Here is a 13,807-nt window from a genome sequence, read left to right on the forward strand (position 1 = left end):
AGTATATGTTTATTACAAGTGATGCATCCTGGGCATACAAATGTCTCTAGGATTTTTCTTACCTATAAAATAGTAGGTTGTTTATATGACAATTTAGTTCTTTTCAATTTTAGAGCCAACTGAATATATAAACCAAATTAAGAATATTTATTCAGAAAAAATGTTGAATACATTAAACATATATTCTGAGGTGAGATGTGCTCAAATATTTTCTATTTATAGATACATAGATATATACATAGATACATAGATATAATAAGTATATACATATATTCATATATATGGATTTCATAAAATGATGAAAAGTCTATAAACACTGAAAATTTGTACTGATATAACCTCCTGTTATTAAAATATGTAGTCTTCCTAATCATCTTACATTTTTCATTCATTTTATAAAGGATGGTTGTCTTTCACTAAAACAACAAAAACTTGCTTATTTTTTGACCTTTACAAAAGATGCTAAGATAAATATTTTTATCATTTCAGAAAAAACAATGGATAACCAGTTTTCTTAGATAATAGATAACCTTAGGGATATTGTTAATCTGAGGAGGCTTCAAAATCTAATATATTGAAAAATCAAAAAAAGAAATATCCAAGGTGATTTTTAAATGTTATATCTTAATTCCAAAATATATCATTAAGGGCATTGCCATTTTATTTGACTATATGTTATGAATCAAATCTCTTAACATATAGTCAGAATTTTAATGTTTGGGTAATAGAAGAAAAGTAAAAGTCTTAGGTTTAGCGGTATACTCTATTAGAGATATGAATCAGCCCTGAAATTAAATCTTCACTTTATCCCAAAACAATATTCTCCAACCAGAAAAAAAGCTTTTTACAATTCTGTTACTTTTTAAAAATAACTGTCCAATATGTTACAGTTTATAAGAAGTTGAGGCACACGACTTTAAAACCCTGAGTGTTAAGCAGCAGCAAAACTAACATATATATATATATATACACTAAAGTGTATACACCCTAAAAAGCATGTTATATTACCACTCTTGGGAAAGCTGTTGCATAAAGATCTTTGTTCCTCAGAGAACTGACAGGAAATACCAACTGAAAAAAAAATGCTTGACTTACAATACAGCATATAGACTCAGTAGCACAATTTCCACTAATCTGTCAACCCATGTTTATTTTCCAAACTGTATAGCTTATTAATTAAATAAGCCAGAAACACAATAAAGTATATTAAAAATACTGATAGAAGGCTAGTGTCTAAATGTCCATGTTTGCAAAAACCTGACACTGAAAACTGATCTTTGTGATCAGGGTTTGGCCAACTTTTTTGTTCAAAAGGCCAGATAGTGAGTATTTTAGACTTTGTGATCCAGATGATTTCTATCACAACTACTCAGCTCTGCCATTGTAGAATGAAAGCAGATATAGACAATATGCAAATGAATGAGAGTGCCTGTGTTCTAATAAACTTTCCAAACGCAGGCGACATTCAGATGAGGCATGTATACGATGACTGATGAACTCTGCATGTGCTGGCAATACAGAGAGATATGTAAATTATATATAAATATATATACCTAGTACATGAAATCAATTATGATATATTTCTGTAATGCTTTAGGTATTTAATTTTATGCAGGAAAAATGATAAATCTGTGGAAGAATAAGCTAAAGTTAGTATTTCTTATAATGATCACTGAAAATACTACAGTTTCCTCCCTGATAATTTTGACTGTTTACTGCATCCATTGATTTGTGATAGTCAGATCAGTGCATTATTTTTATTTGTGTCTGAAAAGATAATTTAAACAATTTTTTTCAGTTGTCACACTGTTAAATAGCTAGAAAATTCTATATAACTTGAATTGTTTCAAAAGAATTATAGTACATATATTAGAATAAAGATACCTTTTGAAAATCCTTGATATTAACCAGGTTGAATGAAAATATGTGATCCTTTGCTCCAACATACAGCCTACTTCGTTCCTCATCCAAAAGGAAGGTATGATAACTAGAGCTGTTGGCCAAGCCATTGAAAGTGATCACATTGTTGGATTCCAACATTTCTGCAAGGTAACAAAGCAAGACATTGGGTGTTAATGTGAGGTCCTAAATGAGCACAGACTATTGGTACATGGTAATGTGGCTACTGCCTGCTGTAGTTACCAATCAGAGGTTATTCTTTGTGGAACTAAAAAATATACAGGACTTCTTTACATTTCATTGAAGTGGGAGTTATACTCCCATTAGTTTGCTGATTTCATACTCAAGACCACACACTCCTACAGAAGAAAGGAGAGAAATACCTTGTCCAAACAATTGGGCTGGTGCAATCTCTGCACGTAGTAATAGATTAGAATGGTCACTTTGTATATAAAATGTCTTTAACTTTACTAAGACTTGTTTAAGTGGTTTCATTTGCTCCAAGTCATTGCTAGAAGGATAAGATAGGGGCCAACAGAGCAGAGGTAGTGTGGGGAAAACACTGTTTAACCTCCTAGGTTGTTTGAGGCCTCTTTTTATTTACGTCTTTTTGACCATTAAATCATTAACTCCACCATCTAAATCCTTTGTAATATTTTGTAACTGACATATATAATAGATAAACTGAGTTAGGCTTTTATGAAAACACTGAATTAAATTAATTTTACTATATGACCCCAATTTTTCAGTTTGCTATTGATTTCCAATTTGCTTTTGCTGTGAACAGGCAAATATTGAACTTTTTTAGACCTACACCTTAAGTGAGAAAAACATCTTCAGATAGAAATAACAGTAAGTCCACCTTTGCACTAGAGAGTTAAGTGTTGATCATCACCAAAGAGGTTTTCTTTATCTGCTTCAATTGAAGTTAGGTTTATATATATACACACCACCACAACCCATCTCTCATGGGATAGAAATGTTGAGGACCCTCCAGAAATGTGTCCTGAATCAATGATTCAGATTTTTACCGTGCACACATAGTAGAACCTTTTCATCAGCCTCAATAAAATGTAGAATGTGCCTTCCAAGGAGAGGAAGACGAAATGGAAGACCTTTCCGCTTCAATGTCCCAGCCCTATCCCAGGACATTAGCCATGTGATAAGTTGCCTGCTTTATTTCTCTTATTGCCTTTTCCATCTTATCACAAATATTATTTTAATAGAGAATAAAGTTCAAACTCCTTAAATTAGCCTTAAAGGTCAGATCAACACCATCTGTGTTTAGACCCCACCTCAGTACTCTTTCTCACGTCCACAACCCTCCAGGAAAACATGCTCTGTGGTCATCCACTTATTAGCCTTTCCTGCCATTGCTCCTGACACCTACAACTATATGTCACCTAGAGAAAATAGTATCACTCTTCCAAGCTAGTTCAAATGCAATCCCTAAGAATTCTCATAGAATTAATTTCTTTGTAATATTTTGCTTGAATTACTCATAATCCGCATCACACTGTCAATTATTACAATCATTCCTATAAATGACTTATCTACCAGAATTAACATTCCCTCACGTAAGGAGATACATAGTTAATAGCTCATCATCCACAACTCACATGGTTTCTTTTCCATATTACCAGGTCATAAATATTAAATTGAATGCTTGCCTGTCTATCTATCTACCTACCTACCTACCTATCCATCTTACACACAAAATTACAAGAATTAATTGTTAATAAATTGTTAAAAGATGCTTTTCTAATTTCTTCATGAGAAACGGTACAATACTGGGCTTGTCTTATCTTATCCTCTACCTCTGACCAAAAAAAAAAAAAAAAAAAAAAAAAAAAAAAAAAAGGAAGGAATTAAGAATAGAAGGAAGGAGGGAAGGAAGAAATAGATCAAGGGAGTTTCATTCATGCAAGTCATATCAGAAATAAATGAGAGCTGTTAGTCTCCAGAGAGAAAGAACAGAGAATCCACCACATGATATCTGAATGTAAATGTCATTCCTCTCACGAAATGATTGTAAAGGATCAATGCTACAGGGAGTCAATGTAAGACTGATATTTCAGGCACTCTGAGCTGTGTGAGGATGGAAAGGGCTATTACCAGAGACCGGGGCTGTATCGCTGGATATATTCATGCATTGACTGAATGGCTGTATAAAGAGATCTGTTTATCAAATAGACTAGATAACCTTCACTCTTCTTTCCAATTCTAAACTCTATAATTCTACCCTAATACCAGAGAGACTAAACTATAGGTAGCTAGGCAAACTAAAAAAATTTGAAAAGCCAGCTGAGTCTAAACCAAGAAAATTACATAGAGATATTAATCATTGGGAGGGTCATTTAAGAGACACAAGGATTGATTTTAATTTGAAATGCATAGAAACCATGTAAGAGAGCTCTAAGCATAACGTGGAAGAAGTTACAGGAAGACAACTACTACAGCCATAGAACACGGAGTCACAGTTATAGGTGAAAACACAAGCACCACCTCAGTACGTACAAGGTGTGTAAACTAGCATGAGTTCCTTACACTACCTGGGTCTCGAGTTCTGGAAGATGGGGTTAATAATAAATCTCCCAAGAGTTATTATGAAGGTGAAATTAGATAATTCATAAAAAATTACTGCAATAGTTTGCATAGTAAACAGTTAAAGATTACCTGTTTGTATAAGTAGAGGTTAAATATTAATATGTTTGATCTTCTTGACTACAAGTAGGAAATTAGGGTCCAGATGGAGCTGAATGAAAAAAGTACTTTTCTACTATCTTACCACGTGTGCTGACTTGTTAACATTAGTAATTTTGTATGGTGAAGGGATAAATAACAAGAGCACTATGCTCCTTGATTTACATTAATATTAAATGTAATGCTCATATTAAGAACAGTATTCTTTTTTGTTTGCCAATTTCTGTATGCTGAACTTTAAATAGCAAAAATAATGACTTTCTATATCACAATTTTAAACAATGAAAATATTCATACAATTGAAAAATATGTTACAGCTTGAGTTCAGGGAGAATTATTGGTTCCTAGGTACTGACAACTTAGAGAAAGTCTTTAGTCATTTACGTGTGAAATCACTCTAGAAACAAACTACACTTTAAAAAATGTTACTGCTGGATCATTTCATTAAACAAAAAGGCAATTTTTCCTGGAGTACAGGTTAGCAGCTGTTCTACATTCCTTTCAAATGTACTTAATTTTGCCTCATCATTCCTTTTGCTGCAATTTCTTCAGATGTTCCTCTGTATCAGGGACTCTACACATTGCTTTGTAACTGCGAGAGGAGTCTTTTTGAGACCTCCTTGGCAGTGAGCCAGGGCAAATTCTGGATTGCTTAGATTATCTCACCACTTTTCAGGGTGAAAAAACCTAGGTTAAAATCAGAGATTTTTTCTCAAAGTCCAGATTTCACATTTTTAAATATTCTGTTTTCCTTTATGATTTTTAACTTAAATGTATGATTTTATTTTCCCTATATGTAGACATGTTCAGCTGCAACTGATATTAAATAACTTCAACTTTGACTTTACTCCTTTAGAGTCAAAGAATTTTAGGTGTTTCTTTTCAGCTTCTGTTATGTAAATCTTACCATTACACAAATTGGTATTGGAACTAAAATTAATATTCAGTAATATGAGATGTTTAATACTCCACTACTTCCTTACATCTTGCCTATGTTCACATTTAGTCAAACAACAACAAATGTTATCTTAGAAAAACCTAAATTTCTATAGAATCAGCTTGACTTTGGTGAATCCTAGTAGACTAAAGCATACAAAGGCACTAATTCTTTTTGGGTGCAATTCAGTTTTTCCCTTGTTGAGACATTACTTCAACCTCTACATGCCGTGTCAACCATAGAGAAAAGTAAATGTAGGACTGTAATCAAAAGTGCCATTTCAGACAAGCACTCTTAACGAACTATGTATTCTTAAATTTGAAAGATAATTAAGCAGACATTTGGTTTATTCCAGATTCATCAAATGATTTAGTGTTTCTATAATTTGCTTAATGACAAAATGAAAGATAAAGTGGTCACAAGGCCACGCAAATAGTTTGTGTTCAATAAATGCTACCTATTATCATCATTATTATTATGACAGGCTATAAGACAATGCAGACAGTAAGCATAAGTGTATAGATGTTCTGGAAGGGAAAATCAATTCATATAATTTCAAGCAGCATTGTTTTCAATTATAAATAGATTGCATTCTCTTGTGATGTAATACTAAAAAATCTTATGAATGTTATGAAGTTCAAGACACAAATAAAGTCCATTTGATAGATTTTTTAAATCTAATATCATGCAGCAAAAGGAGAAAAGAAATTTTAATTGATCTGTTCTTTAATCAGAATATCCTATCAAATAATCATGGGAGAAGAACCGTGATTTTTTTCTGAGTCAATTGTCATTTTCATTATACTTATTTATTTATAAATTTTCAGATTTGCCTTTTCCCCCTGAATTTATCAGGATCTCTAATGTAGCTCTATTTGAATAAAGAAAAAGGAAAAGACATTGTTAGCAGTCACTATCAGTACGTTATTTAAGATACTGAAAAATTATTTTATAAGTTAATGCTCTTCTTGTATATTTAATATACGAAAAGAAAAAAGGTGACAATTTTACATCAAAATCACATATGTAGATTCAGCTCTACATAAGAAAGTTGTATAGTTCCTGTGGTATCCTGATTATCTTTAGGATAAGCACAGATTTATACAGATGATTACATTACAATGATCAAATCAGATTTCAAAAAGGCAATAAAGTGAATACTGCTTTCTAGAATGCAAGACCGCCCAGAACTAGACTTTTTTATAGTTGGATAGAGAACTGCTGTACACTTGACCTCAAATCCAAACAATAGCCATCCTGTTCTCTATATTTCTGACTTCCATGACATTTCTATTTCTATTTCTCTCCTCCTTCCTTTCTCCCTCCCTTCAATACCCTCCCTTCTCTAAGTTTTATAGCATGAAAGGTAATAAGACCCCACCAGTTGCTGGACTCTAATGAATTGCCTGTATTCATTGATGGCTTTAGGCTTATGTCTTTTTTCCATGACTAGAACTTTGTCCTTTTCATAGAACAAAGATCCTATTTAAAGTAGTCAAAGTTTGGGTCTATATGATGTCAAAATATTTTGACTAAATGATCATCACATCTAGATATTTGTAAATATTGGAAAGTTCACCAAGGTCCCAAAATTTTGAGATTCTGTATTTCATCACTTCCTAGATTATTATTTAAATTTCCAAAAACAAAATAAGGGCTGAAAGGAAAGGTTGCACTATAAAAACAAAACAACAAAACAAGTGCTATTTACTATCATTATCATTTCATACAAAGAGGAGAAGGAATTTTATTTAATCAGCAAAAAGTTTAGAAAGGACCAAAAAACCACATATAAAGAATAATTTTTAGAGATTAATAAAGTTATACTGTGGGAAAATTCACCTTATTTTTCTGACTTAATTTTGTTCATCGAGGACTAGTTTTTTAACCTCCTTACGCGGAAGTGTAAGAGGACATGAAGAAAAACCAGTAGACAGAAGAGAAAATACAAAGGAAATAAGTTTTCAGTGCCTACTATGTGCCAAAAAAACTGCTGAATGATTTATTAGTATATTTATGTAAGGCCCACAACAACAGTTTGAGGTGGAAATTTTCATTTCCATTTTTTCTCATGAAGAAATTGACTCAGATAGATATTGGGAATATCCTAGGTCATAAAGCTTGTGAGATGTAGAGTCAAGATTCTAATTCCTGACACCAGAGGCCAGGCTCTGTCCTCCTCTGCACTACCTCTAAGAAGGTAGAATTTTTGAGAATACTAAGAAATGATCATTGAAAAGAAAAAGCGAGAAATATAAGAATATACTTTGGAGAATGCTAAGAACTGATTGTTGAGAAGTTTGGTTACCTCTCACTATCACATAATTCACCTTAGTTAAGAGTTTCTTAAATATTTATATTATTTGCTCTGTACTTGGTCTTTTTATACAATAATAACTCTGTGTACAATCTTATGCACAACTATGGCTTTCGTCACTAGCAGTATTTTGACATGTCTCATACGTATGTCTTCAAAGACAGATTTTCCCCCCAAAAGCCAAACAAAGGCTTACTAGTAACCTCTATTTACATATTGCACAAATATCTCAGAGTCTGCAGGAATTGATCAGAACTCACTCCCTTTTCTTTTTTCCATTTACATCAACACTTTTCTGTACATTTTAAAATTAGTTGCAAGTATCACTCATCCAAAGAATTGTACAAACCAGAGCCTCTTCATCATCCAGAGACCCATTCCATCACTTCAGTTTTGTTCAACACTATAATTTCTCCTGTAACTTGCTTTTGCTTATATCCTCACTGCCACTGTCACAGTTCAATTCCTTATAATTTCTTCCCTTGATTATTCTAATTATCTTCTAACAGAACTTCCTTTCTAGGTTTATACCAACAAGCCATGTTATGCACTGCCGCCAGAATAATCTTTCTACAAAACAAATGTCCCAGGTATGATGTAATTAGTAACTAAAATGTAACAAATCACAAACCTTCCATCCATAAATGCTTTATTACATAAACAAGCTGTAGGAGTCTATATGGCTATAAAATTACTGGGAAATGTCCATAAAAAGCAGAAGTACAGCTAAAGTACAAAAGCAGCAGCAACATCATAACAAACACTTATATGCCAAGTACTGTTCTAATGACACACACATGCTCAATATTTATTGTGTGTGCATTATCCTTCTACTAAAGGAAATCACTGTAGGTAAACTACAGTGAAGGCAGGAGTAGAAGGTGTGAACACCAGACTACTCCACAGTGTCTTTGATGGAGTTTCACAAGACACACACCAATCGCCAAAATATGAAAGAATAAAGAATATATTTTCCTAGAATATATTAAAAAATTTGAAGCTTGTTTTCAAGTCAAAACAACAATTGTATACTCCAACAGTGAGAGAGTGAACTCCTCCAGCTCACTCTCTGTCAGAAGATAAAAAGTTGACCAAAACGCAATTGAAAAGCATAGGAAAGAGGAATTGACATAGAAAAGAGAGGATTGAGTCTTGTTGCCAAAGTTCCAAACTAAGTAATAACAAAATCAAATTTTCATTGAAAGAGATGAAATTGATTGGGAAGATAACAAGAATAAAAGATAGGAAATAAAACCTAAAAATAAACATATCTGCAGACTGAAATATCACCATCTTCCAGGAAAATCTAATCTTACAGAGGATCAGTTATGGAACTTCCTAAATAAAGGAAGAATATATTTGGGATCCATGAATAAAAACCCAGTCACCTATTGAAGGAAAGTTATCAGGTGGGCTTCATCCTTATTGAAAGCAAGATTATTTGCCAGAAAACAAAAAGGGAATCTGTGCAAATACCCAACTGAAAACATATGTGACTCAGTAAGTTTATACCCAGCAAGAAAGAGAGGCAATATCAGACATTCTGAAACTTGCAAAGTTTAAGGATACAGACCACCCATCCATTCAAGAAACTACAGCAATAACAACTTCTTAGTAATATATTCATTCAAACAAGGAATGGATCAAACTTAAAAGCACAGATATTACATCACTTGCCTCTTTAAAACCTGCCTAGAAATTTCCAACGTATCATTTGAGCCCTTTGTATTTTCCACATGTTTTTGGGGTCGTTCACCAGTAGATTGTGTGTACGTGTGTATGTACCTATATATAACGATTTATAAATACATATATTTACACACACACACATGCATGGGTAGCATTGTTTCCAGTTACCTCAATGGCCTGCTATCTATACTTACCACAGCTTAGAATGTGGTCTATCTCCTCCCAATGGTTTCCGTGTTCACTTACCATGTGAACCTACTCAGATTTCAGGATCCAGGTTAAGCCTCTCCTGTGAATTCTCCAGCCTTCTAAGGGAGAGTATGTCATGCCTTCCTTTGTGAAACAGTACCATGTAATAATGTAGGTTAATCACCGCTTTATCTTTTTGGCTCCCTTTCTAGAGTTAAAATATGCTGCTTTTACCTATATTTGTATTCCTAGTCCTAGAACCTTTTCCTGGTATATACCTAGTCTTGGCACATAGAAGCAAGTGTCTCAATAAATAGTATTTGAAACACCTTTTTAAAAAAAATGCAGCAACAACTCAGAAAAAGTAAATGTAATAGCATCTAGGAATAAGTAAATGTTGTGATATGTATTATATGTCAGAGTATAGACTAGATTTTCTAATTATATATTACATTCAAATAACCAATAAAATTATGCCATCTAAACCCTAAATTATTTATAATGTGGCTATAAAATTGCTATTTTTAAAAATTCTATGTGCTAAGCGCTGCTATAGTCATTTTATATATAATAATCATATGAATAAAGTTTTTCAGAGTTTTGTTTAGTAACATTAAACACAGAAATTATTGCAATAGCAAGAGTTTATTGCTATAGTTTATAGCAATAGTTTAACTGGTCCCCTATCTTCCTCTCAATTTTAACATATTGTTCAAGGCATTATTATAAAAATTTACCAGAGCCAACTTCAAAAATGTAATGTTTTTATTTTTAAAAAAAGCACCTACACCCACCACTATCACCTTCGCTCAGTCTCCCTAATAAAAGTCACAGTCCCCAATCTTCCTCTGCTACATTGTTCTATGCCTATTTCTACAAGTTCCCACAATTCCATCAGAAATGGCCAGTTTACTCTTCTCTAAATCTAGCCTTCCCCCTCTTGCTTCTAGCTTATTTTCCATGTTTTCATGCTTCAAGGTAGAGTTAGAAGCCATCTCTCCTATGAAAGCCTTGAGAATTAGTAGGTATTACTCCCTCCTCTGATGCCCCACGCACTTTGACCATTACACACACGAATGCATTAATTGCATGCCATTTACCTGCATGGGCATTAGACTATGTGTTTAGTTCTTTTAGATATAAAGTTAGCACAGTGGCATATGGGTCTAATTATCTGTAGAGGAAATGATTAACTAGATAATTAATTATTGAATTTGAGATCTAGAAGGATCTTTAGATTGTAGTCTGATTGTCTCCATTTGCAAAAGAGCATGAGTGACTCTACCATTAACAGTTGCAGAGGCCAGGTTTAAATTCAGGTCTCCTAGCTCTCAGTTCAATGCTCTTTCTAAATAAATTTCTAAAAAATTGTGACTTTAATTTTTTCTCCTCATTTTTGCTGCCTGATCGCTGATGGCAGTAAGTTTAGGGCACAAGCATATAATCAAAAAAAAAAAAAGTTGGAAACGATTTACAAAATAACTAATGCATAATGTTAATTTTTATTTCTTGGAAGAATAACAATGAAAGTTTAAATGTCATTATTACATAAATCAACTAAATGTTTCAATGTGGACAAAAATTATTAATACAAACATATATTATAACTGATCACTCATTTCTGTGCAAGATGATTAGTCAGTAAAAATTTAGAATTGAAATGTAGATACTCCTTTTACAATTCAAATCAGTTTAATTTGGTGCTTTAAGTGATGGGCTAGTGATCTAGGATTAAAATTTGTTTCTAGATTCTGTCTTTTGTCTTATTTGTAAGGCTCCTTTACAGGCAGGTTTCCATCATCAATCAGTTCACCAGCAAGTGTGCATTAAATGCCTATGAGTGGTAAGCATTGTATCATTAGCGAAGAATAAAAAAAGGACGCTTATCTGATTAATATAATTGAAAGTTTGATTTTTCAGGCAGTCTTGGTCATTTCATTTACCTACACCACAGCATATGTTTCAGTGTGTTCTTCAAATAACTAGCATTTCCCCACATGACTAAAAGAAAGCAAACTTATTCTGATACTTACAAATTGAGTATTTCATTTCTCCAGTAACAAAACTGTGTAAAATATTCACACATGGAGAATTAAATAGTTATAAACCACTTAGTCACCCATTATCTGTTGCATATGCCCACTATAAGAATTTTTTAAAAACTGATTAAGAATGATTTATTTGAATTGCCTTAATGCTGAGCAAATGATCTTTTATTGAAGAAATAAACTGAGTACTTAATCAGTATTTTTCCATTATTTCCATCCCAAAAACACATTTATGGGAGCAAAAAAAGTTTTCCTTACTCACTGACAAAAACTGATATGTCCAAGCGTGAACTTACTAGAGAACATATGTAATTCAGTGTTTGTGGGTGTCCCTTTGTAACTGAGACAAGAATCTATTTAATTCTTAGAGTTGGGAGGGAGAGAGAAGGTCACAAGGAAGTCCAGGAGATGATGTGACTATTCCCAAGGATAAATCAAGTAACCAAATCCAAGAGGCAGCTGTGTGTGGCTGGGGGTAGGAATTACCTAAACCCCAGATTTGGCTGACAAAGGTGTTTACTATATGTTTACTGAATGAGTGAATAGATGGATTTCCGATTAGGTGGATAAAATGGATATGTTTATCATGTATAATAGTGCATATGGGTTAGATAACTCATAATTTATCCTGCTGCCCTTACTACTCTTAGTCTCTTCATTCTCTAAACTACATAGTATCTGAGTGTCACAAACAAATGCAATTTAAGTTTGTCGGTTGAAAAATAGAAGTTGTTCACCTGAGATGTTTTTTTAATTGTCTTTTTTGGGGGATGGGTGGAGGGAGGGCATTCACTTGGCATGTCCCACCTCTATAATTAGAATGAATACATTTTGATCATGAAGGCTTCAGGCTTACTTATAAAAGGATTTTGTTTGAATCAGATTTCCCTGCAGAGGGGTAGGAGGGAGATGAGAGAGGATGGTGTTGAAAACCAATGAACTCAAAGAGTCTCTAGATGAAACCACACAATGTGTTCTGGGGACATTCTAATCTTAGTGACAATAATATCCTATTTATGATGGAACTCCACAAGTATTTTTCCCCTAATGATGTATTTAATTTTGAAGTGAACACATTTCAGAACTAATTAAGCAATGGAAGTCAGATGCCCTAATGAAATTAGTTCATAACAATTCATTGACATTTTATAATTTTTCTACATACATAAATGAAAAGGGGGTAAATAGGATTATTATGTAGATAATTTGGGAAAAATTAAGTTTTCCTATATTCTGCTCTGCCAAAATAATTTTTTTGTAAAGTTATCTGATAGTACTACTTCTAAAATTAATTTTGTATAGAAACAAAATAATTTAAGAATTTTACCTTATACAGAAAATGAGACAAGTTTAAATTATTCTATTCTCTTTTCCAAAAACATTCTACTGTAAATATGTTCCAAGATTGGGTCGTGTTTAGAACTGTTCTGGGATTGAAATTAAATATAATGTGAGCCAGGTTTGGTTTAAGAGCCCAAAGGACAACTAAGTGATTCCCTAGGATGAAGCTAAAAATCCAGCTTGTTTGTGGAAAATCCTTGCTCTCCCAGGGCCCATTAAATCAAGCACATCTCTGGGCTGGACAGGACAGCAGACACTAAAGATTCTCTAGACCAATACAGGACACACAGATGTTTATCCCCACAAGACAAACATCTAATTCAGAAACAGATTTACCTCTTTTTCAAGAGTAGGCAAAAAAAAAAAAACCCAGCTTAAGTTCTTTTTAAACTTCCTTCTATATTTCATCAAGAAATGTGGTTTTCCTCTTAAAAAAACAGCAAAAGAAAAACCAAAACAAAGCACTAATAACAATGTTAGAATGATAAGTAATAAACCTTGTTTAGAGCGAAACATGATCTCCCTTTAATCCCTGCTGGCCACAATACACACTCAAAATGAAACACTCCCATTAGCCTGAATGCAGAGAATAACAGGGGTAAAATTTGCCTTTAGACCTGCAGGGAGAGAAAGTGTGTGTTAGTGCTATTCAGTCCTAATAAAACCCTCCAGAGTAGTTCAATG

The 13,807-nt window shown here is 33.1% G+C and overlaps 1 protein-coding gene across 1 annotated transcript in view; it reads right to left on the reverse strand.

The window, feature by feature from the left end:
- The window catches only part of SEMA3A (semaphorin 3A), a 226,535-nt gene that overhangs the window by 165,823 nt on the left and 46,905 nt on the right, over nucleotides 1-13,807 (reverse strand). The window contains exon 2 of the mRNA XM_061197662.1: nucleotides 1,885-2,042. Coding sequence (XP_061053645.1) covers nucleotides 1,885-2,042 — 158 coding nt within the window. The remainder of the gene's footprint in view (nucleotides 1-1,884; nucleotides 2,043-13,807) is intronic.

Source organism: Eubalaena glacialis, chromosome 8 (genome assembly GCF_028564815.1).
Source record: "Eubalaena glacialis isolate mEubGla1 chromosome 8, mEubGla1.1.hap2.+ XY, whole genome shotgun sequence".
NCBI classification, from domain to species: domain Eukaryota; kingdom Metazoa; phylum Chordata; class Mammalia; order Artiodactyla; family Balaenidae; genus Eubalaena; species Eubalaena glacialis.